This window comes from Triturus cristatus, chromosome 5_1 (assembly GCF_964204655.1).
Source record: "Triturus cristatus chromosome 5_1, aTriCri1.1, whole genome shotgun sequence".
Classification (NCBI taxonomy): Eukaryota; Metazoa; Chordata; class Amphibia; order Caudata; family Salamandridae; genus Triturus; species Triturus cristatus.
This window is the reverse complement of record NC_140587.1, coordinates 363,974,569-364,001,793: the sequence shown is the minus strand read 5'-3', so window position 1 is coordinate 364,001,793 and position 27,225 is coordinate 363,974,569. Positions and strand designations below refer to the sequence as shown.

The 27,225-nt window shown below is 43.8% G+C and overlaps 1 protein-coding gene across 2 annotated transcripts in view; it reads left to right on the top strand.

Moving 5' to 3' along the window:
- LOC146830894 (fibrocystin-L-like) overlaps positions 1–27,225 on the top strand; it is a 1,907,335-nt gene that overhangs the window by 1,071,159 nt on the left and 808,951 nt on the right. For both annotated transcript variants that reach the window (XM_085605084.1, XM_085605082.1), the window contains exon 37: positions 3,306–3,476. In XM_085605084.1, coding sequence (XP_085461210.1) covers positions 3,306–3,476 — 171 coding nt within the window. The remainder of the gene's footprint in view (positions 1–3,305; positions 3,477–27,225) is intronic.

The following is a 27,225-nucleotide window of genomic DNA, read 5'->3' as shown; positions in this document are numbered from 1 at the left end:
TGAAAAACATGTAATCAAAGTAAAACATGCTCGAGAATCGAGAGAGGAAACCTAGGCCTATGTAGGCCTGGGCTAAAATTTCGTTCCGGTCACGGAAATTGCGATAATTTGACATTTTCACGTTCCGCGGAAAGCGCGAAAATGTCAAAATTTCCGCATTCCGCAGTTTAGCGATAATTTGTTTCTTGCTCGCGCAGTAAGATAATACATTCTCGCGTGCGCGCGATCGCCTTACCTGAATCCCCGCGTTCGCCGACAAGTTTTCCCGATCCGGTCGCGTTCTCCATGAGATGTTGGATTGTTGGTAGCCATTTGCGCTGTCTAGCGACAGTTCGCGCCCGCAGTGACGTCATGCGTCGCGCGATCATGTCTTTCTTCTCGCGATCATGCACCGCGAGACAACTGAAAACAAGATGGCCGCGCCCGCGAGCAACCACATGGGTAAGTTGGCGAGCCGCGTCCATGCAGAAAATACCGCGAACGGGCGGGAAAAAAACTTCCACATCTTCGCGATATTTCCGCGTGTTTGCGGAGATTTTTAACATTTTCGCGATAATTTGCGAAAGTGGATTTCGCAAATTCCGCCCACCCCTAGGCCTATGGCCTTGGTACTGTTCTTTTTGTGAGGTTTAATGTTGAGATGTGTAAGCCGTAAAATACTGTAGGCACTGTGGAAAGTCGGTATGGCTACGCTACGTCTTTGCCCAGATGTAATGCCGTGGTGGTAACCATGTTTTTTTGGCATGTGATATGCAGGACGTAATCTGTGCCTAATTTTCTTTAAATGGGATGTTTTGCCTATTTTCTGTTGCGGTTTTGTTATTCCTTAAATCTAATATACAAAAAGAAGTAAAAATCATGCCTTCCACCTCAGACGCGTGCATTCCTTCACCTCCTTTGTGGCACGTGCCTCTAGCAGGCAAGTACTATTGCTCACTCATCTCAGACTCCCATCAGTTACTGCCTCCACCAAGGCAAGTACATTTGCCCACTGGAAGATCCAGCGAAGCAGAAGGTTGTCCCAGAGTGCTTGTGAGTATGCGGGGATTTAATGTTGATCTCGGCTAGGAGAGTTGGATGCTTTGTCGGTTCTGGCTTTCAAGATACCATCGCTGTGCATTCTGGTACTTGTGAACCGGATTGGATCAGCTGCTAAAGGTTAATGTGGCAGTCACATTTCTCTGGAGCGAGCGTGATTGAGCATGTAATCGTCAGCATGTGAAGAGCGATGGCGTTGATGGTGGTGGGAGGGCCGGAGTTAGACTGGATGTTTACTTTGCTGGCTGAGGGGACTGCGGGTATACAGAAATCTCATGTTTCCCAGGTCCACGAGTGATTAGCGAATCCAGTACACATTTTTGTATTTATCCTGTTTACCTCATAAAAACGGGATTTCAAGTTGGAAATTGCACAGTAAAAACATTGGCCTACATTACACACTCATGCGTGGATAGGGAGAAACTTGAGAGCTTTGTGGGGGTTGCTGCCACTGTGGAGCCGGAGGGGCTGGGAACCGCAGGTTCTCAGAGCTCTAGTAGTATTCTGGAGCTATAGGAGAAGAGGCGACCAGGGGTACTGCTGGGGAACGAGCCGTCTTCAGGTATCCATAGCTCTGGTGGCACATGCTGCTCTAGTGCCGGAAGGTTGAAATCTTGAAATGCTGGCAGCGTGCCCTGTCACTCCCCCTGAATTGCCTATTCAGCTTCTGCAGACCTTTCCACATTTGGGGGATACAAGTCCATTTCTGTGGTCACACTGTAGCCGTTACTCCTCTCAAGTACTGTTTTTTCACAGGGCAGAGACATCTGGTTAGTTGCCCAGAATTATTTAAAGCCAGCAGCGCACTGCTTCTGTCTGTGAGGTTTGGGTGATCAAAAAGATGGAACTTTAACGGCAGTTCAAAAAATGAGCATGGAGAATATCCCTGAATCCAAGCCCCTGCGGGACAAAAGTGCAAGACGGCTGGACATATTGCTAGCAGCTAGGAGTGTCTGCTGCAGTTCAGAACGAGGCCTTCTGGCTCCTCTGCTCTGTTTGTTGTCATTCCTGCAGCTCGGGAACTTGGCAAGAGGAGAGCTACTAGTTGCCAAAGGAGTAACTCACTGGATGCAGATAGGGAAAGAAGGGGTGAGGGTGTACTGGCTCCAGGCACGTGGGGTTGATTTCTGGGTACAGGCCTGCATGTTGGGGGTCTCTGGCTGAAACCAGGCTGCAGCTGATGTGGAGTACCTGGGCTGTTATATATATTGAAAGGCCAGAGCCTGAAAACGCGCAGCACTTCCGGGATAGTGTCACACTCTCAAATTTGCTTGAAAATGCACCATTTTCCTACTCTTTTTTCAAAATTTTCTCAGGGGGTTGCGGGGAACCCCCCAAACCCACCGTAGGTGGTTCAGGCATGCTCGGTACGCTCGCTCGCCACAGTGAAGTACGGCAATTGTTTTACGCCTTACCAGTTTCAAATGTCACCAGCCGCCACTGCCCACTAGACCTACATTTTGCATATAAGTCATCTGTAGTACTCCGCGTTGGGCATGCGGTCACCTCCACACAATATAACAGAAAAAATATTTTGGAACAATTTTCATATCTAGAAAAGGAATTAGTTTTCTCTATCTTATGCCCTTATTATGGACGGATGGGGCTGTTATTTTTACTGCATTCAGGAAATACCATTAGTCATGAATGAGGTATGAGAGAGATAACTACTCTGAATGCTCTTAAGAAAAGTGGAGTATTACATGAGGAACTCTTGTGTTCCACACCATAATCTAATCTCCATGTATCGGAATATGCAGGACAGTTCGGCACCAGTAAATTTCATCAGGTTTTCCCTACCAACATTTAAGTGGGGATAGTTGTGTGTCACATAATATATAATTCCGATCCCGAGTACACTCAAGGATTAGAATTTTGCCTCATACTCAGAATATTAGATTCCTAGGGCATGATTGCATATGGGTTGCTTAGTTCTAACTGCTGTGCAAATAAATTGAAGCCATTAGCAGGCGAAATAGAGAAACACCCCGCATCACATACGGATAGGGCTAACCTCATAGTAGGCAGTGAAAATTACACTTGATAAATACCGAATCCTAGATTCAGGGTAATCATCCCCATCCCCTCTGTGTCACCTCCTATTCAGGGCCTTTTGCTAGCCTTACACTGGTGGACTTATATGCAGCAGGTAAGTACGTACTACATAGAAATGGAAGAAACACATATCAAAAAACCAATCCTTGTGCATGCAAAAGACATTTTCATGTCGGTAACTGCTCAATTTTAAACGCACATTCATTTTTCAGGTGTATTTTCATACCAGTTCACCTCCCCTGGTGTGTACTACTACAGCAGCGGCCGTGTCAGTGATGCCAACAGCTTTTCTCTGCAAGGAAGGGTCACAGTGCTTCCGGTGCCTGATAGAAAAGCGCAGCTGCATGTGCGTGTCGGGGGACAGGAGGCGCTGCATAATCCAGGTAATTCTGATTTTAGGAGGTTTCATTATCCTATCCTTAACTGCAAGTTAGATGCACAATTCATATATGTGACAACATGGTATTTTAATTATATGAATAGATTAGGAATGAGTTGCTTTGTTCATCGATCTTTGTGTGATAGTTTGTGTTTCAAGAAAGAGAAATGTAACAATTTAGTGGCTTGCTTTTAGCATAACATTTTAGAGGTTGGTTGATGCGAGCAATAATGTCATCAGTATAGGGGAACGGCAGATCACTGATGGTAAGACGCAGTGCAAGTATTTCCTCCAGTCATTTTCATTTCACAAGTTCACATGCATGGAACAATGGCGCCAGCCTGTGCCTGCTTTTGTGTATTACAGGCATGTTTTCAGGGCAAGTACATTTACCAAGACTTGCTTTTTAAATGTTTTACAGTCTTCCCTTTAAGTTTGAAAAACGTAAAATGTATTGAAAAAAGAAAAGGGAAAGGGTAAAGGAGGGAGAAAATACAGTAAAAATACATATAAATTTCATTTCTGAAAATCCTAAAACTACATGGCTAAAAGGTCATATAACAATATAAAAAGATAAATACAAGTATAAGTCTGGCCAAGTACTAAAAAGTGCACAAATATAATGAAAGTAGTTATATAAACAGTATTAAAGATGAGAACAAATGAGAATGTCAAGGGGGTTTCAACACCTCTTGATCCTAGATTTGGGTACAGAGGAAAGTTTAGCATGAAGATCTATAAAACTTGTAACTGGGGACCATAAAAACAAACGTTTGGAAGCTAAGGAGATTGGGAATATGTAACAGTATCTAACCTGTGATTATAAGACAGGGCATACCACCAAGCCTGAAAGGACAGGTCAGATACATTTTTCCAGTGCTTGGTAATCTGTTGAAATGCTACTCCCTGAAGTAAGTCCAAAATCTGCAAAGGCAAAGAGCAGCTCGACCAGTCCTCAGAAAGAGAGCCCCCAAAAATATTGAGAAATGAAAAGGGAACTATCTGATGAAAGATTTGGGTAATTTGTTTCCAGACATTCCTCCAGAATTTCTGAAAAAAGGACAGAAAAAAAGTAAGGGGCAGATTTACAAGCCCTCCGTGCCAACAGTACGTCACTTTTTGTGACGTACTGGTGGCACGGGTGGCTCCTCCATGTTTGCAAGGAGAGGAATAGCCACCCTGCGTGACTTTTTCTCTCCTTGTAAATACGGCCCTTTCACATGCAGCACTTTGCATTGAAGGGGCGTTCCATGGGTGTTGCTGTGGGTGTTCCCACACAACAAAAAAGAGAACTGGGGGTCTAATGAAAGGAAGCACAGAAAGACAAATATATATGTGTACAAAAAACAACACATAGAATCTAAGAGCAGAGCATGGATTCCCATCAATCTTACTCTCGGAACAGAGCATGGATTCTTATCAATCTTGCTCTCTAGATCATTTTTATCATTTGGTCATCCACCCAATATGAGAGGTCTGTCTCTTGATCATAGAGACTACCTCACTGGCAAGCTCTATTGCTCAGAATAACTGGTGGAGTTGGACCTCACATGAAGGAAAGAGAGATACTTTTATCCATGATGAATAATCCTATGTGGTGCAGTGCAAAAATGTGAAAGAGATCTAAAAAGGGTTGTGCGGAGAAAAACTACTATGAAGTACACCAACTCCTCACACCTATTAAAATCAGTGCAAAAAACTCTAGCAGTGCCACCTAATGACTGCTATTTGTAGGTCAACATGTTTCAGCCATCCGGGTATATTCCCCACGGCTTTCTTCAGGACCTGTGTATGTCAAATCAGTGCTACTGCAACCAACATTCACGCTACCTACAGTATAGTGTGAAACAAAATTAAATAAATAAAGGTTAGAATTAATAGAACCTCACTTGGTTCCAATCCTCCAAATCACAGGGTGCAAACATCACCTAGAAGGATAGAGCAATTGTCATAAACATATCATATATCCTCTGTGCTTTCTAAAAATAAGGCCAACTGTGTGTATATGCCTACTCATTGTATAAAAGCATATGTATATAGCTTACCCATCTTGATCAGGGATTACACCTCACCTACCCTGGAACCTGTCTCAGGAGTATGAGGCCCCGCTCTAAAACAAGGGTGACGGAAGAAAATCTTCATCAGTATTAACCCTTATTGAAATGCTCATATAGTCTGAACAGATACATATATTGCTAAGTGTCTACAAAAGTACACCCTTCAATTCCACAAAATAAATTTCAACTTAATAAAAATTAGTAACTGTCTCTCTACACAAAATGTTCTTTTAATTCTCCAATCAGCATATAGAAAAGAAATTCTTTTAAAAAAATGTAAGTTGTTTATTGAGCCTATTAACTATGCCAATACTGATACTAAGTACCCCACATAATAATCTAGTATAGGCTCTTAATTCGAGGCATCGTCTGTTCACTCTAAGGTCAAGCATATCTCTCTAAAGACCCGGTTGAAAACCAAGATTTAGTCACTGTTGAAAAGCAGCATTTGGTCCCACCGCAAGTGCTTACCTGTCCGTCGTTGCCTCAGGTCTAGTCTGAATCAGGGAGGGAGGCAACGACCAGAACAGGAACCACGCTTTAAATAGTCATTTACAGCACGGCTGATACCATTTTGTAGTCTACGGGCTTAGAGTAATATTATCATTATGACGTACATCCATGCGACAACTTACGCAAGGAAACTTTGGAGCGCTCTACACGAGCAGCATCACTACGGGAAAATCTGCGTGAGTAGCGTCTCGAGAAAAAACTACAAAATGATGTCATCTGATGTGAAAATGTAGTTTTATAATCTGAAACGCATCCCGCTTTAAAAACCTGAAAGGGATCATATGCTATCTTTAATGTTAAGTACCCCAGATATTAATCTAGTATAGGCTCTCAATTCGAGGCATCTTCTGTTCACTCTAAGGTCAAGCATGTCTCTCTAAAGACCCGATTAAAAACCAAGATTTAGTCACTGTTGAAAAGCAGCATTTGGTCCCACCGCCAGTGCTTACCTGTCCGTCGTTGCCTCTGGTCTCGTCTGAATCAGGGAGGGAGGCAACGACCGAACAGGAACCACGCTTTAAATAGTCATTTACAGCCCGGCTGATACCAATTTGTAGTCTACGGGCTTAGAGTAATGTTATCATTATGACGTACATCCATGCGACAACTTACGCAAGGAAACTTTGGAGAGCTCTACACGAGCAGCATCACTACGGGAAAATCTGCGTGAGTAGTGTCACGAGAAAAAACTACAAAATGATGTCATCTGATGTCAAAATGTAGTTTTATAATCTGAAACGCATCCCGCTGTAAAAACCTGAAAGGGATCACATGATATCTTAAATGTTAACAAGGATTCACCAGGTAATATGCGTCCATTGCAAACACTCGTACACATGTCCCAATACTGTGATCTTATCTAATAAAGGATCCCAAAAATGAGAGCATAGGGTTTACTTATGATAAATCGGAACACACAGTACTCGCAGAGTCAATCGATATCAAGTATCTTAAAAGCAACAAATGTCTTTTAGCCAAAGAGACACTGTACAACTCACTTGTTGTCTCAAGAAATCAGCAATGTGTGTCCTACAAATTGCATTGGGGAACTATCAGTTTCTTTAGGGAATACAATTCAAACAAAACTTTATTTAATTGACAACAACGTCAGATCTCAAGTATAAACCGGCACAGTGCATAGGCAACAAACCTACGTATTACTATGACGTGTTCTACAGTTGCCACCCCCCAATAAATAGAGGGTTATAAGGCTTTCTGTAAATTGAAACTAGTCAAATATTATACGCGGACCACAAAAAGACGTGAATAGTAAACATATGAGTCCTTGAATGAGAATGTCACTAAAGAGATGTACCTACAGGCTAGTCCAGGGTATATCATCATTCAAACCCTGGACATCACTATGAAGCTTGTGGACCCATCTCTGTTCCTTCACAAACAGATACCTAGAGGTATCACTGATGTGTGAGGGTATAACAGGTTTCTCTAAAACTGTCCATTTGAAGTCTTCTCCCCCATGGTTCTCCTCTGCAAAATGCCTCATGAGTCTGGTGGTAAGCTTCTTGCACCTAAAAGTGCTTTTGTGTTCAAGCATACATGCCTTAACCTTACGAGTTGTCATCCCGACATATTGGATTTGGCACGGGCATGTAAGTAGGTAGATTAAATTACTACTGTTACAATTTGTAAAGTGGGATTGCACCCATGGTTTGTTTGTTCCTATGTCAACAGTTGTTGTATGAGTAGTTTGTGGACAAACAGAACATACCCCATATGGGTGATGTCCTGTTACTGTGGGTAAATCCCATAAGGTTCCCACTGGCCTTACCGATGTGACTTTGGGACGTGTGTGAATCAATCTGTCTCTTAGATTGCCAGATCTTTTGAAAGCAAGCAGCGGTTAAGCAATTTTGTCATTACAGCAATTCAAGATCCGCCAGTATTTCTGTATGTTATTAGATAGAGTGCTAAACGTGTTTACGAAGGTCAATCGGTCAAGAGATGGTTTATCTACTGGTGGTTCAAGCAGGGCCTCACGGTTATTATTGGTGGCTCGTTTCAAGGCTCGTCTGACAAGTTTGCGAGGATAATGTCTATCTAACAGTTGTTCTGTTAGGGATCTCGTGTGATTCTCAAAATCCTCAGAAGTAGAGCAGTTTCTTCGCACACGGAGAAACTGCCCATAAGGCAAGTTATCCCTCAGTGCTTTTGGGTGCTGGCTGTCGTATCGCAGTAGTGAGTTACATGCCATGGGTTTGCGATATAATTCACTCTCAAGACCCTGGGGTGTAGCAAAAATGGACAAATCCAAGAAGGCCAACCTAGTCCTGTTCGATTCTACTGTGAATTTCAGGAAATTATTCCGTGTATTCAACCAGTGATGGAACAAAACAATTGACTCCTGGTCACCCCGCCATACCACCAACACATCATCGATGTAACGCTTCCACAAGCGAATCGATTCAAAAAAGGGATTAGTAGGAACCAGGACATGTTCTTGTTCAAAGGAGTGAACATACAAATTCGCCAAACTTGGAGCAAAAACACTCCCCATACTGGTCCCTGATGTTTGTAAGTATAAGGTGTTTTCATACTTAAAAAAGTTATCTTTCATTGCCAAACAGGCAAGGGCCATGATAAAATGTACAGGTGTGATAGATTTCAAATCAGTTGCTTCCAAGATAGATGTCACTGTGTCTAGGGTTTCATCTTAAGGGATTGAGGTATACAATGATTCGACATCGAAGGAAACTAAAAAGTCTTTCTCCGTGTTGAATTAAATCTGAGGAAGCAATCGTAACACATCTTTCGTATCCTGAAGATACGTAGGCATTTTTTGTACAATTGGTCTAAAAAAAAAATCCACAAAGGTGGATAAAGGTTCCAAAATAGAACCTTGACCAGAAAGTATTGGTCTACCAGGAGGTGGTCTCTGGATTTTGTGCACCTTGGGCAGAATGTAAAAATAAGGGATTACCGGAAACTTAGTTTGTAAGTATTGAGCTTCACTTGTTGTTATCCACCCTTCATTTAGTGCTTCTTCGGTGTAATCTCCAATAATTTTCTTCAATCTCTCAGTAGGGTATTCTGTGAGAACCCTATAGGAACTGTTGTCACTAAGCTGTCAAAGGCATTCTGTTCTATAATCAGTTGTTTCCAAAATGACAATGGAACCCCCCTTATCAGCAGGTTTAATGGTGATTCCATTGTCCTTAGACAGAGAGTGCAAAGCTTGTTGTTCTAAACGCGGTAAGTTATTATAACTATCGCGCTTCTGCTTACATAATTCAGTGATCTCACCTTTGACTGCTTTTTCAAAGGTCAATACCTTAGATGGAACCGTATGTCCTGGAGGATTGAACGTGGATCTTGGTCTGAGACCTGTGTTTTGTTCACTCGCATCATATTCTATTTGTTGTTTATCTTTAAAAAAATAATGCAATATTATTTTCCTAAAGAATTTTGCTAACTCACACTGAATTTGAAAGGAATCGCCATCTGAAGTAGTGACAAAGCCAAGCCCTCTATTAAGAACAAGTTCCTCTTCCTTGGACAAGATCCGCTTGCTTAAATTAACTACAAGACTGGGTTTGTATTGTTCCCCAATTGGGCAGAGTTCTTTCTCGTGTTGCTCCGGGTTCCTGTATGTGGGCCGGTGGCTTGGTCCCAGTGTACCTGGGCCTGTGTGTTTCTTCTCCTGCCTCTGGATCTTGGTGGGCCATACCCTAAAAAAGACTGATCATCATATGCAGGTTGATAGGGTGCCATTGGTGGCTGAAAAGGTTGTGGCCACCACTGTTGAAATTGCGGTGTAATATATCCCCTTTGATTATAAGACCTGGCGAATCTACCTCTGCCTCGAAACCGTGGCTTCTGGACACTAGGTCCATCAGTATCACTAGAAGTTTCATCAGAGCTAGAGCCTGAGTGGTGCTTTTCAACAGTGACTAAATCTTGTTTTTTAACCGGGTCTTTAGAGAGATATTCTTGACCTTAGAGTGAACAGACGATGCCTCGAATTAAGAGCCTATACTAGATTAATATGTGGGGTACTTAGTATCAGTATTGGCATAGTTAATAGGCTCAATAAACAACTTACATTTTTTAAAAACATTTTCTTTTCTATATGCTGATTGGAGAATTAAAAGAAAATTTTGCGTAGAGAGAGACTTACTAATTATTATTAAGTTGAAATTTATTTTGCAGAATTGAAGGGTGTACTTTTGTAGACACTTAGCAATATATGTATCTGTTCAGACTATATTGGTTAATACTGATTAAGATTTTCTTCCGTCACCCTTGTTTTAGAGCGGGGCCTCATACTCCTGAAACAGGTTCCAGGGTAGGTGAGGTGTAATCCCTGATCAAGATGGGTAAGCTATATACATATGCATAGGCATATACACACAGTTGGCCTTATTTTTAGACAGCGCAGAGGATATATGATATGTTTATGACAATTGTTCTATCCTTCTAGGTGATGTTTGCACCCTGTTATTTGGAGGATTGGAACCAAGTGAGGTTGTATTGATTCCAAACTTTATTTATTTAATTTTGTTTCACACTATACTGTAGGTAGCGTGAATGTTGGTTGCAGTAGCACTGATTTGACATACACAGGTCCTGAAGAAAGCCGTGGGGAATATACCCGGATGGCTGAAACATGTTGACCTACAAATAGCAGTCATTAGGTAGCACTGTTAGAGTTTTTGCACTGATTTTAATAGGTGTGAGGAGTTGGTGTAATTCATAGTAGTTTTTCTCCGCACAACCCTTTGTAGATCTCTTTCACATTTTTCCACTGCACCACATAGGATTATTCATCATGGATACAAGTATCTCTCTTTCCTTCATGTGAGGTCCAACTCCACCAGTTATTCTGAGCAATAGAGCTTGCCAGTGAGGTAGTCTCTATGATCAAGAGACAGACCTCTCATATTGGGTGGATGACCAAATGATAAAAATGATCTAGAGAGCAAGATTGATAAGAATCCATGCTCTGTTCCGAGAGTAAGATTGATGGGAATCCATGCTCTGCTCTTAGATTCTATGTGTTGTTTTTTGTAAAAATCTATATTTGTCTTTCTGTGCTTCCTTTCATTAGACCCCCAGTTCTCTTTTTTGTATTGATTGAGTTAGGCGTGGGGATTGGAACTTGGGCAGGTCATTAAAATTTCCCTTAGACCCTATTTCTCTAAAGTATTTTTTTGTTCCCACACAACACCCATGGAACAAGACACATCTCCAGATGTACGAGAAATCATAAATCTGGAGATGCGTGTGAATGCTACACCACGCTAGATGTGGCGTAGCGAGGTGCAACGAGGAAAAATGTGATAATTTCGCCTCATTTTTCCTCTTTCAAGGCGTGCTGTAGAAGGCAGCACGTATTGAAAGAGTAAAATGCCTGTAGTGATTGTTTTTGTGCAGGACGGTGCCCCTTCCTGCACAAAAACAATCTCCCCATGACGCAGGCATCCTTGCACCATGGTGCAAGGGTGCCTGCGCCAGCGCATGGCTGTAGTTTGTGCACCAGCGCAGGGGGAAGCACAGAGATGCGACATATTCTTGTAAATATGTCGCATCCCTGTGCTTCGGAAGTGTTGCAGCGTGGCGCAGCCAAAGGGCTTGCGGTGCCACGCTGCGGCACTTCCTCATAGATCTGCCCCTAAGTGTTTTAAATCAGCATTAGTGGATGAACATGGCCAACAGGTGTCAGGGAGTTCAGCATTGATCTTATGCAAAAGTGAAGGGGAAAGGAGTAATCTATTATAAATATTTTAAAAAGTCTCTGCGTGGTATTAGCTGCTCTGGATGTTTTCTTTATTTTAAGCCAAATGTGATTCCAAACTTGAACGGACCAGTCAACCTGAAGATCCCGTTCCCAATCCAATTCTACCTTGGTTTTGTCTCTAATAAGGATCGGCTTGCGTAGGAAGTTATAAATGGCCGAGGATTTGGGTCCAGAACTCAAAAACATATGAGCGTTCGTGGAAGAAGCCATTGGTTGACTTAAGGATGGGACAATTTGCTGAACTGCTATAGTTAAAGCATGTTGTAGCAAAAGATATTTATCAGAAAAAGAAGTAGGGAAATTAAATATACGTTTAGCTTGGGAAAAAGGTATAAGTTTATGATTTTTAAATAGTTGATGAAACCAAATGAGGCCCTTTTGTCTCCATGACTTCCAGTAGATGGGTTTGTCTTTGATCATTATGCGATGATTGTGCCAAACCGTGGATTTAAGAAGTGAATTGATATCAGGGGAACTATCTAATAAAAGTGGTGCTAATAATTTGTATGTAAGCTTGACAATCGGTGTAGATAACCTTTGAGGCTTCTGGGTGAAAGAGAGGTATTCTGAAAAGGAGAAAGGAGCAATAAATGTCTGTTCAAGTGTTACCCAGAGAGGGGAATCTGAAGAGGGGGTGGTAAGCCAATGCAATGACTGAGGAAGGTTAAAAGCTTTCTGATAAGCAGGAAAGTCAGGAAAGTTAACTCCACCTTCTGTTTCAGGGTGGCTAAGCTTTGCAAGCAACATTCAAGCTTTTTTCTTACTCCAAAGAAAGGAAGACAACAAAGAATTGATTTTTTTGCAGTACTTTTTGGGTATAGTAACTGGAATATTAGAGACAGTAAATAAGACAATTGGGGATAACATCCTCTTGATGGTATCTAGCCTCCCCCACCAAGATAGGTACAAGGGATGCCATCTATCAATAAGAGAGGACATTTTTAAATAGCATTTGTCCAAATTAATGGAAACTGATGAATGAATAGAAGAAGAGAAATACATTCCTAAGTATTTTATATGGTTAGTGTTCCAAGTGAAGCTGGTAGTTTTAAAGTCCTCTTTGAAGGTGAACTTTGTTAGGGGTAAGATTTCGCATTTTTCATTGTCTAATTTATAACCAGATACGAAGAGAATAGGATTGAGTTTCAGATAGAAAAGCAGGTAGAGAAGAGGTGGGGTTAGACATGAACAATAATATATCGTCAGCATATGCTGCCAATTTATCGTGTGAATCACCATAGTTGAAAACCTGAAAATCAATATTTGGACGAAGTTTACACAAAAATGGTTCTACAGCTGAATTGAACAAAAAGGGGGATAAAGGACAATCCTGACGGACACCCCTGCCCAAATACGAAGAAGTGAGGCCATTAACAAATACAGGCTTTAGGGTTTGAGTATAAGAGAGACATCAGAGAATTAATTTTAGGACCAAAGCCAAGCCATTTGAGAGATGAAAAAATTAAGGGCCAATAGACTCTGTTGAATGCTTTTTCTGCATCTAATGCTATAGCCACTAAAGAATCAGATGAGTGAGAGGATTTTGAGAGGATATCAAAGAACAAGCAAGTATTATCAGTAAGAAAACAACCTTTCACAAAGCCTGATTGTTCCTTACCAAAATGATCCAGAAGAAGGGATTCTAAACAAAGGGCCAGGGATTTTGAGAAAATGTTGTAATCAATGTTAATCAATGAGATTGGTCTATAATTTTTGCAAAAAGGGGGTCGTTTTCTTTCAGGATAAGACAAATGAGAGCTTCTTAAAAGGAACCCGAAGCAGTACCAGTTTGTAAGAAAAAGGTCAAGAGTTTGTGTAATTTAGGAAGGAGAAGTTGGGAAAAATTAGAAAAAAATTCGACAGTGAATCCATCAGGACCTGGGGCTTTGTCCTTCTTAAGATTGCTCAAAGCAATATGTAGCTCTTTCGTTGCAACATCCGATTCCAACGATTGAAAGTCTAAATTACAATCCGGGGAATTAGTAATGGAGGAGAGAGTAGTTTGTGATGGATTCATCCGTAGGACACGTCTCAAGTGTATACAGAGAAATGTAAAATGTATGAAATTCTTGTAAGATTTCTGAATCTTTAAATTTGGGTGTCTGCTGAGCATCCAGTATTGAGTCGATATTGAATGTGTTTTTTTTTTTTTTTTACTTTGAGGTAATTTGCCAATAGTTTGCCTGATTTGTTGTTACCGTCATAGAATGTCGCACTGGACTTAAGTAAATACAAGGAAGCGTTATCAGTAGATACTCTGTTAAATTTAAGTTTGGCAGCTATTAGGGCATCTAAACAGTCCTTTGATTTAATTACGTAGTAAGCATGTTCTAGGGATTTTATACTAGCAAAAAGAAGCGTCCCAAACAACAGAAAAGGGAAGGGTGTCCAATTTGTTAAAAGAGAAATAATCAGTAAAAAAAGAAGTAAAGACAGGATCGAGTATTAATAAATTATTAAAGCGCCAGGGTCTAGGAGCAGAAGACTTATGAGGAATGTCTAAGGAAACGGAGACTGTGGCATGATCAGGGATTAGGATGGAACCAATAGCAGAAGAAATTAGAGACTGAGAAAGGACATGAGACATGAAAATTTGATCAATGTATGATTGTGTATGTTGCATTGGAGAGAAGAAAGTATATCCCCTCAAAGAGGGATTGCACAATCTCCAGGAATCAATTAAGTGTCTGTGCTGAAAGGAATGTAAAAATGCTTTATGAGGTTTGGAGGGTATAAAAGAGGAAGTGAAATTACGGTCAATAAAGGGATCAACAATTTGGTTACAATAACCAGCTAAGATCAAATTATCATGAGGGAGTTGCATTAAGTTCCCTGCAAGATGGGACCAAAATGGGCAGTCACCTGTAGTCAGTGCATATATATTAAATGAGGTAAGGGGAGTCATCCCAATCAATAGGTCTGTAAGTAACCAGCGACCTATGTCATCAGTCTCCTGAGAAACAAGTTTAGCATGAAGAGACTTGTGACAAAGGGTAGCAATGCCATTACGTTTGCCATTGCCTAGAGAAAAGAAAACCTCTCCAACCCAATCTCTTTTTAACTTCAGGGATTCGGATTCAGTGAGGTGAGTTTCCTGAATCATGGGTATATCGGCATTCAATTCAGATAGATGGGATAATACACGTTGCCTTTTAATCGGGATTGTAAACCCCGGACATTCCACACAACAACATTTAATGTCATCTAAAAATCATTAAGAGAATAAACAAGATAAGACCAGATAAAAGAGTAACCTTATCAAAAAGTAACCATAAATGCATATTAGTGAAATGGTATAATAACATTTGAAGAAGAATCATATAAGTAACTAAGTAATTGACTTTAGAGAAAACAATGTGAATGAAATCAGAACTAGGATAAACTGGAAAAATGGAGTGAAGTATCAGAAATAGGAGGGTAGAAACAGAGTAAGAAAAAAAGAAGAGAGAAGAAAGGAGAATATAAAAAGCAGAGGGTGAGGAGAAAGGGGAAGAAGATATCCAAATAACTGAAGTAATAACAGGGCCGGACTGGGAACCAAAACTGGCCCTGTCAAAGTGCTCGGCTGGTCTTTGCCAGGGCCGGTTTTCAGCCGATTTTGTTACAGGGCCGATTTTGCAGCTATGCTGCAAAAACGGCCCTGTAACAAAAACGGACCCCAGGGGCCCAAAACCGGCCCCCACCCGTGCGGCCCACTGGGGGATTGCCCGGTGCCCACTACAGCCAGTCCGGCCCTGAGTAGTAACCTTTAAGAAAAGCAAGGGGATAAAAGTTAAAAGTTAAAAGAAGAGAAGAGAAGTAGCATAGAAAACGAAGAAGGAACATGATGAAAAAGAGAGAAACAGAAAATACCTGAATTAACGATGAGATAGCAAAAAATTAGAGCAAAGAAGCAGGACAAGGAGAAAATGCTAGAAAGAGAAGAAATAGAAAAGCAAAAAGTGAAGAACACATACCCATAAAATCCAAAAATAGGAGGGGGGACGGTGAAACAACATGGAAGGGGGGTACATCCAGATCTCACTAAGGGCCTCATGTAGGAAAATAAATTTTACCGGTTCTTAAATACCGAGCCGTACCGAATCGGTAAATTAGAATCGGTAAGTTATATGTAGGTAAAAATTCGGTAACAGTTACCGATTCGGTAACATTCGGTAATCACGAATCGGAATTCACCGAATCGGTAAATACCGAGGTGGTATTTACCGAATCGGTAAATACCGAGGTGGTATTTAGCGAATCGGAAAATACCGAGGATACTACCACCTTCCCTTAACTAAGTAGCAAATATCATAATAATGCTACAATAGAAGGTCTCTTAGGCTTCAATAGGGGACCCCATACCTCAAAAATCAGCTTAGTGAAATCACATCACAGGAGCATCAGGAGCCTTCTCGCAGGAAGGCTCGTCTTCGGTCTGAATAATAAACATGACGTCTGTGATATGAAAAGCACCAACTTGCAGGTATTTGCAGCTGCGCGTGTGTCATGGCTAAATAGTGGGTCGAACAACCTAGACTGGAAAACATGCATTGTGTAAAATTCCAGACTGTGTGGCACAGCATGTACAGACCAAGGTCGCTGCGCAGAGCTTGGGATGGTAACAACAGATTGCACTCGTCTGAAGGAAGTCTCGAGTCAGCAGTTTATTCAAGAAAGAACATGTAAACGCAGTGTCGTGTGCAAAGACAAAAAGATGGCTGCATAACTTTCAATGTGGTTATGCTAACTGAACAATGTATGTACGGATTCAGGGAGAACTCACTACACGCCCCCTTGAGCGAAGCAAGATGTAATAGGCAAGAAAAGAGAGAACGCAGAGTTCAGTTTCGTCAGAGCAGAACAAGGCGTAACCAATGCAGCGCCAAAGTCCTAAAGTCCAATTAATAGCAGCATAATATTCCAAAAAACACAATGCAAGTATAGTTAAAAACTCAAACCGACCATCAGGAAGAGAAATAAGAGAAATAAACGAAATAAATGTTGCGCCAGGGTGCTGTCCAGTAGCACAGGCGCAATGGACGACAATCCAGTTAATCCATGAATGTATAGGCAGCATATGTGGCCACGGCTTCCAACAAAAAATCGTTTGCAGGGCCACTGAAAGTCTCAGCCATCCAATTAAGTAAAGAAAAGGAACATACGTGTTCTCCAACCAACGGAGCCTCTAGCACAATCAGAGGGCACCCGGAATGTTCCTCCAAATAGCTCATAGACAAGAAGTCGTAGGCTGCCGCTGAGATGTCCCAATTACCCAGGATACCATGCGCCGCACCACACGCCATGATCCGGACACCAGAACAGGACAACTCGTGAGACACTAAGGGCCTCATCAGTCGATCGAAATCCGGCACCGGAGACACCATGTTGGTCAAGCACAAATCCAGAGGCCATTCGAAGGGACAATCCAGGCAGTGAAATACAGGTTGTACGCAGGTGAAGTAGGAATACCTGAAGGATAAACCATAAGCCAGGCTCAAAGTCGCCAATGGCAAAGTACCATAGTAGTCAAGCATCCTATCACGAAGAAGATGCAGACGGGACAGGTGCTCGTGTGGCACAGAAGGAGCAGCCATTCCGGAGTATGAAACGGAGAAGCAGCACACCTGCCACTAGCGCCAGGAGCAGCGGGACACCTCCAAAGATGCTCGAGAAAAGTGAATGAACAAATGCCGGAATTACACCAAAAAATAGTTTGGAAGGAGGTCGCGAGACCCGAGGCCACATGTTTCAAAAAATGAGCCAGGGCGGTCGTGGACGAGGCATTGAAAATAGTTTGGATCAAAGAGCCGAAATGCAGGGGGAGGTCAGTATTCAGAGGCGCCTGTACCTCAGTGCGCGTATTAGCAACGTGAAGGACAAATGTTTAACGAGAGGAAGTCAAAGGCACCTCTTTGTGGGACAATAGCGCTCTATTCTGCTCAACTTGTTGGACTCTGCTTTCAAGGTTGGAATCGAAGGCCAGATGGAAACATCCAGCCGCACATGCGGGGGTGGAAAAAGAACAGTATTGCAGCAGACAACTTTATGCGAGACAGTTATGTACGGGATTCCCACTCACATCCCGCAGCAAGCTCCATTATTCAAAATTAAATATATACCGTTTGCAAGCACAGTGAAAGAAGGCGTAATCACAGCCACTGGGATACCTCGTAGTACGCACGCAAAAATCTGGGCTTGTACATTGCATGCGCCGTGTACTTGCATGTGCCTATTGTCTCATGTATGAATCCTAGAGGAGAGAGTGCTAAAGCTATTATCTATAACGGCTTAAGCCTTCTCCATGTTTGCTTGGTCAATAGCTCTCAATCTGGAAGCCGCCTCACTGTGCGACAACTTGCAGACTTCGTTGTAAATAGCATACGCCCACCTTTTGGTTCTGCCACCCACAGGACCATTCACAAAATCATTCCATTCGGTATGCACATTGATGGAGTGGGTGGACTTCCTGATCCTGTAGATGTGCTCTGTGTCAGCTGGTGGACAGAGTGGGATGTGTGTACCATCAATGCAGCCAATGAAATGGGGGAAGAAATTCCTGAAGGAACGTGACAGGCAACTCTGGGATACCCCACCCACCGCAGCTATCACCACCTGATAACTGCCGGATGCCAACAGATGTAGGCTGCAGGGCACCTGCACATGTGGGGGTATGGCGTGCGCCCTTCTTATTGGATGGTCCAGGAGTGGGTGTAGGTCCCTGATTAAGTCCATGATGGTTTCGGGGTGTAGCCTGTACCTCTCATGTATCTCTGCATCAGTCAGCTGGAATAGTGTGATGCGCTGTCTGTAGATTTGTTCCTCCCGTCGCCACACCCTCAGTCCTGCTGCCTGTAGACGTAGGCGCCTTGCAATGACGTACATAGCGGCCATGTTGTCCACGCTGTTGCATTTTGGGATTGCTTATCTGCACTGTTGATGGTTACCACCTGCTTTCAATCCGTGTTAATTACCGACTCTTATTTACCGATTTTCCTGGATTTCTTAATTACCGAGTGCTCCTACATGTCATTTTAATTTTTACCACTTCATATTTACCACTTCATGTTTACCGAATCGTTAATTATGTATTCGGTAAATCTGATTCGGTATTTTGGAATTCGGTAAATATGAATCGGTATTTACCGCCTCATATTTACCGAAAAGTGGTTTTTGGACTCCTACATCTCACTTGTCTGAATACCGGTCGGTAACGGCATATTTACCGAATATCTGCAGTTACCGACCGGTATTTGGCTACCTACATGAGGCCCTATGAGAGGCACGGAAAAGACTGGATGATACAGGGTGCGAGACAACAGTTGAATGCACAACAAGGAAATCTATAGGGGAGAAAAAACACAATTAGAAAGCAAAGTTAATAATATAGGCATTATATTGAAGCAAAAAAGACAAGAGCATAAAATGGATGAAACATTCTGAAGCAGAAAAGAAAAACATGTTAACTACCAATTCAAGAAAACAAGAAAACAGCAATAAAAAGCAGATTGATCAAATCAGCCATATTGTGAGGAGGAAGCATTAGAGGTATCCATAGTATCAGTCTTGCAGGAGTTGAGAAAACGTTTTAATTTGAGGGGATCTTCATACGGAGTGGTTTTGTTCTTATAAGTGACCTTGAAAAGGCAAGGGTGAAAGAGACCATATCTAGCACCAAGATCATGAAATTCCGTTCTCATCTTTAGAAAATCTCTACATCGGTCAGCAGTACTTTTAGCATAGTCTTGTGAGAAAAACAACATGTGACCTAACCATGAGACACGCAACAATTTTTTAGAGGCTGATAAAACTTTGAGTAGGTCCATATACTCTAAAAAGTACAAAATGACTTGGGCGGATGGAAGTAGAAGTAGAAGAATCAGAATGCTGATGACCCAATCTGTGGGCATGCTGAATATTCAGAGCTGGTTCTTCAGGCATGCCCAATATCTTAAGCATAAAGATAGTAAAGAAGGAAAGAGGGTCCGCACCCTCCGTGTTCTCTGGAAGACCATAAATGCGTAGGTTATTTCTATGATTTCTCTTTTCTAAGTCTTCAACATGTTTCTGCAGAAGAGATACTTGTGATTGAAGGGTATGTACTTTAGAATCAGTCACATGAAAAGAAGAAATATTCTGTTCTACCGCAAAAAGCCTTTCATCAAGTTGAGACCATCTATCCGTCCAAAATTGAAGCTTTGAATTCATCTCTTCCATAAAGGATTTCAAAGACCGTATTTCTTCTAAAAGTTGATCCATAGAGACAGGTGTAGGTGATTTTGCTGGAGAGGGAGGATCTTTTTTAAGCAGTTTAGTAGTAGCTTTTACTGAATTGGTCGGTGTGGATACCATTGATTGCAGATGCGAGGCTGTGCCAGATTTAGTTGAAGTCACTGAAGCAGATTCCATCTTGGTGTACTTTGTAAAAATCGCTGAATTCTTTATAATTCTGTGAGATGGAGAAGCAGCAGAAGACGAGATTCTCCGCAGTCCCCCCATATACTGCACAAGAAAAAATTCAAGAAAAATGCGGAATAGTCACTGACACACAGAAAGACAATGGTAATATGTGTGAACCAAACAGTAAACAGAGGTCAAAAATTAGTATGAGGAGAAAGTCATAAAAGACAACACTGAAAAATGAGAATATTCAATAAGGCTCAAACTTTCCACAATAGCTTGCAATAACATAATGCATGAAAAATGGATAATCGTTGCGACCGTTTCGTTAGGAAAGAAGAAATGGTTGTTTTTAAAGGCAATCGAAAATGGGGAAGCTGACTCAGGAGTAGCTTACATAGCGGCCGTGTTCATGAGGAGAAAACGACAGCCATTTCATAAAAGGGAGCCAAGCATAATATCAGCAGGAACATGTCTCAAGCAAGCAAGACACATTCATGAATAAAGGAAGTCCTTAAATGGCTGGATGAAGGAGGCTAATGCATTTAGAAGATGAAAAACGCTCACCGCTGCATGATAATAAGCGGGTGATAACGAGACGGAGACCACAAAATGGCGCAGACGAACTGAGGCAGCGGCGAGAATGTTGAGAAAACCTCCAAAAAACTGCGTTGGCTTCAGTATAGCTCACCCCAACCACTGTCGGGTGTTGCTGGGTGTGGGAGCTTACGTTTCCGATGAATGAAGCAGCTCAGTAGATGCACGTATTGTGTTCACATCAAGCCAGGCCCACCTCCTTTTACAGTTTTCCTAATGGCTCACTTATAAAGAGTTTAAAAACATGCTATCATAGATGCTTTCTCTTAGTTCAGTAATTTAAAAGGCAGGGATTGGAGAAATGGACAACACCGCTCATAAATAGTAGTGAGATGTGTAGCCACTGAAGGACATTTAAGGAGATATGTTGATGTACAAGAACTGCAACTAATTAACGCTAATGCTGGTTAGCAGCAGTTTTCTTAACACAGACTGTCACCAAAAACTATCCCCCCTTAACGATGTATGTACAATACATCGCTACATGGCGATAGTTTCAGGTAGCCACGGTGAAAACTGACGTTAACATTAGCGTGAAGGAGATACCAATTCTGGCATTAGTGGGCGAAAACTGATTAAAGGCCAGTTTGCGGGCAAAAAACTCACGTTACTCAACAACCCCCTCATCCCCCCCAACAGCCAGGATGACCAGCCAGAGTCCCAGGGGAAAAGGAAATCCAGATCTACAATAATGAAAAGAGACGCATCGCTGGGAAAAACCAGTGATGCATCACTTATGATTGCACACTCCTTGCAACACCATGGCATCCAAAACCTTGAAAGCGTGGACAGTCCCCGGAGTTCTCGCTGGACCTGCATCTGGGACCCGAAGTGGGATGCGGAGGTGCTGTGGAGTTGCTGGGCCGTGGTGATAGACATTGAGGTGTGAGCGATCTGCCTTACCTGGTGGTGAAGTCAAATGGAGACACGTTGCTGACCTGTGTGAGAAGACTGCCTGGTGCCCCTTGGAGCTGTGAATGGTAGAGGCGCTCCTGCGAAACAACGTAGGGAGGTCTGCATCACATAGCACGTGCCACCACTACACCGTGCACGGAGGTGATTACCAGTGGAGGGCTGATCCGCTATGCATCACAGGCTGCAGGATGTTGCTCTGTCCGGATGCTGTGGAAGGCGAGGCTACACAGCACTTGTCTGATGAGAGCACCGCAACTTCATGTCTAAGTGGGCCCTGTTGCATCACCTGCATCGAGAGGTTCCCCAGCGGACTTGCAGCGACTGCTGTACCCTGGCTTGTGAAATCCCGCCTGGCTGAGGCTCCTGCTGGCTGAGTCACAGATTTGGAGGGAGTGCAGCAGATAGCGCCACGGTGTCAATGTCCAGGTGAGAAGAAGGTGGGATGCGTAGTGGAGGAGGCCTGGGGGTCGAGTCGGGCCCATTCCTACCACCCCCAGTGGCAGTTCATCTGCTATGGTGGAAGCGTGTCACCCCATTGCTTTCAAGCAGTGCAAGAAGAGAAAACATTACATGATGATAACTTTCTGTTGTACTCGTGTTATGCTTTGCGGGCGGTAGGGTGGGTGGGGCTGCTCTACCCATGGAGTAGGGCAGGGGTGGAGTGCCATGCCCACTGAAGTGTGCAATGACTGTTTGGTCAGCCCTCTCAGGTCGCCTAAAGCAGTCATGTGCATATCCCTGTTTGCAATGAAGGCTGCATTACAGCCTACATGGAGAACATGCCCACCCCTCCAGCCCCTGGCTAAACACCTTGGTACGGTGCTCAGGAATAATCACAACGCCGCATTACAGCGTTTTGATTGGCTTAGGGAAGGGAGACTGGCTGCCTGCTTTCTGTTCCTGGAAGCAGACACAGGAGAGCAGGAGCACAGAAGATGCGGAACCCGGCCTTGAGGAAAGAATTTATATAAAATAGATTTAAAACCCCCGCCCCCCATGGCCCTGCCCACTCCAGGGTCCTTTCCTGCATTTTGCACCTCCCAGCTATCCAGTCCCCTCCACAGCACTACATAATGGCAGCCGGTGTCTGGCTATGCGAAGCGGGCGTACCACTGGTGCGCCAAAGCCCAGCCCGTCTGCGTCCATCCACCCCTGGACTGCTCCCAGCACCAAGGACTCTTCCTCTTGGACACTCCTACGCACCGACAGCAGCACCCTCCTCGCCATCAACCCTGGACACAACACTGGCTGCCATCTAGCAACACTGTAGAATTCTCTTGCACCTTGCGCCTGTCAGAAATGCAAACGCACCTTCTGCCAAATCAGTGCATGAGCGCCTCCTGCCGCCAAGCCGACTGGCTCAACTGCATCCTCCTCAACATGCGGTCTCTCCACAAACACAAAACAGAAATCTGGGACCTCCTCGATGCCACCGCTTCAGACATCGCCTTCTTCACGGACACCTGTACCAAACCCTGCTCTGAACCAGACTTCGCCATCACCATTTACGATTGTGAGAACTTGGCCTGATATATGCTAGTTCTAGTGGGCACCTTGTATCAGTCCAAACAACCCCTTATTGGTTATAGGTTAAAGACAACCTTTAGTGAAAGCTATCCTAGTGGTAGCTATGGAGAGCAGCCTTCAGGCTAAGTCTTGAAGTAATGTTAAGCAGATTGTTTTACCAGTCTATAATCTCTTGAGTCACTAAATGAAAGATATCCACACCAGGTATTTATACAAAATATATGTATTTATTACTAAACATACCCTCCTAGTCTCTTTATGAGACTAGAGGTCAAAACACATAAGTTACACTTCAATAATCACAGTAAAATAGCAAAAATACATGTCAGGCCCTAGGGGCGAGCCAAACCATATACTAAAATAGTGGTATAAGAACCACGACTTAAATAGACACAAGGCCTAGAGCCTGTAGAATCACTGGGACCCCAAGGAACCACCCACGGTAGTGACGCAGGGGACCCACGGGGACCGTGTGCAGTGTGTGAACACAGCCACGAGCTCCCGTTAGCTTCCATGGGGAAAGTCGCGGTTAGATTTTTAACGATTAGGGACACTTAGAAATGAGTCAGGACCAAACCCTTTTGGACTTAGGAAGTTCTAGGGCTAGCACCCACGGGAGCACTGGAGTACTCGTGTTACCTCACCCAGGGAAGCCGGGTGCATAGGTGTCTTTTGGTGTCGGGTCGCGTCGTCGATTTCAATGGGAGCTGGCGAAGAAGTGCTGCTGCCGTGAAGATGCGAAGTGTTCGAAGAGATCCAAGCCTGGATCGAAGATGAGAAGAACCTGAAAGCAGAGGGGACAGAGTCTGGGTCACTAGCCAGTGACCAGGAAGGCAATGAGCAGATGCCCACCGATGTTTGGTGATTTCAGGTGAAAGAGGTGAAGCTTGACTCTTCAGCCACAAGGATCAGGAGGCGTCGAGGATGTCCAGGAGCTGGATTCAAGCTGTCCCACGAAGGATGTTGAGTGCTGCAGCGTCCGTGCCCGGATTGGACACAACAAGCCTTGGCAACAGCAACCCACGCAGAAACAATAAAGATGCTTCGGTGCAGACCAGCAAGGTCTGTGGGACTCACCACTTAGTAGGGAGTTGGGGCACGTCTGGAGCAACCAAGAAAGCCCAAGGAAATACAACGTTACCCCCTTAGGGACCCACCAGTCAACGGACCAGGGATCGCGAAGGGACCTCAAGATGAAACACAAAATGGCAGCCCACGGGTCACTCGGAATGACCAGGCCGACAATCTTCAGTGGATTAAGTGCTCGAGGTAGGGTATACAAGTCAGCCCAAGCACGCCTTCAAGAGACTTCGAGAAGTCAATACACTTGCAGAAATGCACGGTGACCAGGAGTTCCGTTTCCACGCTACTCACAAGGGCTGCGGGTCTCAGCTTTGCTGGGGACTCGGGTCAGCCTCTGAGATGTCTGGAAATCCTCTTCCTGGGCTGCAAATACTTCGGATTCCGGCGGGAGCTTCCATGATGCAGACCGGCAAATTGCTTTGTTGGTGCCTGCCAAGCAGGGGAGTCACTCCTTGACCCCAAGGGAGATTTCTTCAGTCCTCTGGTCTTGAGCAGAGTGTCAAAGGCCCAGGATTCGGCTTCAGAGTTTCGGCCAGGGTAATCTAAAGTCCTAAGGACAGGGGTCCCATACTTACACTAAGGTAGGGGGTTGGACATACTCTGGGGACCCACCTTTGGGAGGGTTTGGAAAGAGGGGAGGCTACACCCATTTCCTTTGTCCAGTTTCGCACCAGAGCAGGGGCTGGGAGCCCCTGAACCGGTTTAAGCTGGACTATGCACAGGGACACCAAATGTGCCCCCAGTGCAGGACTTCTAAGCACTCAGAGAGTGCTCCCACCCAGCCCCAATACACATAAGCCTGTCTGGGAGGTGGTTACACTTCCCTGTGACAGGAAACCTATTGTCCAGGCCTCCCCTGCCGGAGTTTCAGTCAGCAGCAGGAGGCCAGACCCGTGTCTGTGGCTGCAGCATCCATTTTGTGATGCCAGGGCTCTATTAAGTTTCTACCGGGTATACCATTGCTGTCATGTCTCTCCCTCTAGAAGGGTAGGGTCATACTCCCACACCAGTTACTGGTGTGGGGCTAAGATTCCAAGGTGTTTGACACCAAATACAACATGTTTCCGTGCAGCCAGTCCAAAGTTAGCATTTACCGTTTGGTTATAATGCACTTAAGAGTATATGGTCAACTGCACTACAAACAGCATCAGGGAAGGGTCTCTGAACACTGCAGAGGGGCTCTGCTCATGCAGGGGCACCCTCTCACATAAGAACCAAGCACTCTGCCTTCAGGATTGATAAGGACTGCCATAGGGGTGACTTATAGGTTTATATGTGTGTGTGTGTGTGTATATATATAATATATATATATATATATATATAGTGATATAGGTAACCTATATCATAGTAAGAGTTGCATGCACCACCCTACCAAGGCTGCAGAAGCAGACCTGTAGTGTCATTTTGGGTGGCTATGCCCTGGGTACATAGTGTACCATATACTAGGGACTTATAAGGGCACCTCAGATCCAATCTGAACGGTACCTAAAGTACATGGAATCATTTTATAGAGGAAGCAGCTAGGCTGGGGCCCTGATTAGCAGGGTCCCAGCCAGACTAAAGTCGAAAAACAGTGAAACACCAGCAAAAAGTGTGGGTAAACATGTGAAGCAGATCCTACTCTCCTACACAACCCTCACCAAACGCAGGGACATTAAACTAACCTTGATCAGTTGAGTCTTCATGTTCTAAGTGGAAATATCTGGAGAGTCCATCTGCATTGGCATGGTTACTCCCAGGTCTCTGTTCCACTGTATAGTCCATCCCCTGTAGGGAAATGGACCACCTGAGCAATTTGGGATTTTCACCCTTCATCTGTTTGAGCCATAAGAGGGGTTTATGGTCTGTCTGAACAATGAAGTGAGTACCAAATATGTATGGCCTCAACTTCTTCAGAACCCAAACCACAGCAAAGGCCTCCCTCTCAATAGGTGACCAATATTTCTCTCTGGGGGTCAACTTTCTGCTTATAAAGGCTACTGGTTGATCCTGACCTTCATCATTCAACTGTGACAGTACAGCCCCTACTCCCAACTCAGATGCATCTGTTTGGACAATGAACTTTTTGGAATAGTCAGGACTTTGCAGAATAGGAGCAGTGCACATGGCCTGCTTCAGGTCATCAAATGCCTTTTGACAGCTAGATGTCCACTGAACCTTTTTGAGCATTTTCTTAAAGGTTAAGTCATTCAGGGGTGTCACTAATGATCCATACCCCTTGACAAATCTTCTATAGTACCCAGTCAGGCCTAAGAAGGCTCTCACCTGAGTCTGGGTAATTGGAGCAATCCAGTCCATTATGGTCTGGATTTTGCTCTGCAATGGTTGAACCTGGACTCCACCTACAAGGTGGCCCAGGTACACAACCTGACTCTGCCCTATCTGGCACTTAGTAGTCTTGATAGTTAGGCCTGGTTTTTGCTGGGCCTCCAAAACATTCCTCAGGTGGACCAGGTGATCCTCCCAGGTGGAGCTAAAGACAGCAATGTCATCTAGATATGCTGCACTATAGTCTTCCAGGCCTGTAAGGCATTGATTCACCAACATTTGTAAAGTGGCAGGTGCATTCTTCAAACCAAAGGGCATTACCACAAATTGATAGTGCCCACTAGCGGTAGAAAATGCTGTCCTTGGCTTTGCATCATCAGCTAGTCTGATCTGCCAATAGCCAGCTGTCAGGTTAAATGTGCTTAGAAACTTGGCTGAGGCTAAAGTGTCTATTAGCTCATCTGCCCTAGGGATGGGATGGGCATCAGTCCTAGTGTCTGCATTGAGACCCCTGTAGTGTACACAATAACTCATCTCTCTCTTGCTATTTGTGGTGTGAGGTTTAGGTACCAGGACTACTGGACTAGCCCAAGGGCTAACTGAGGGTTCAATAGCTCCCAAATCCAACATCTTTTGGACTTCTGTCCTTATACAGTCCC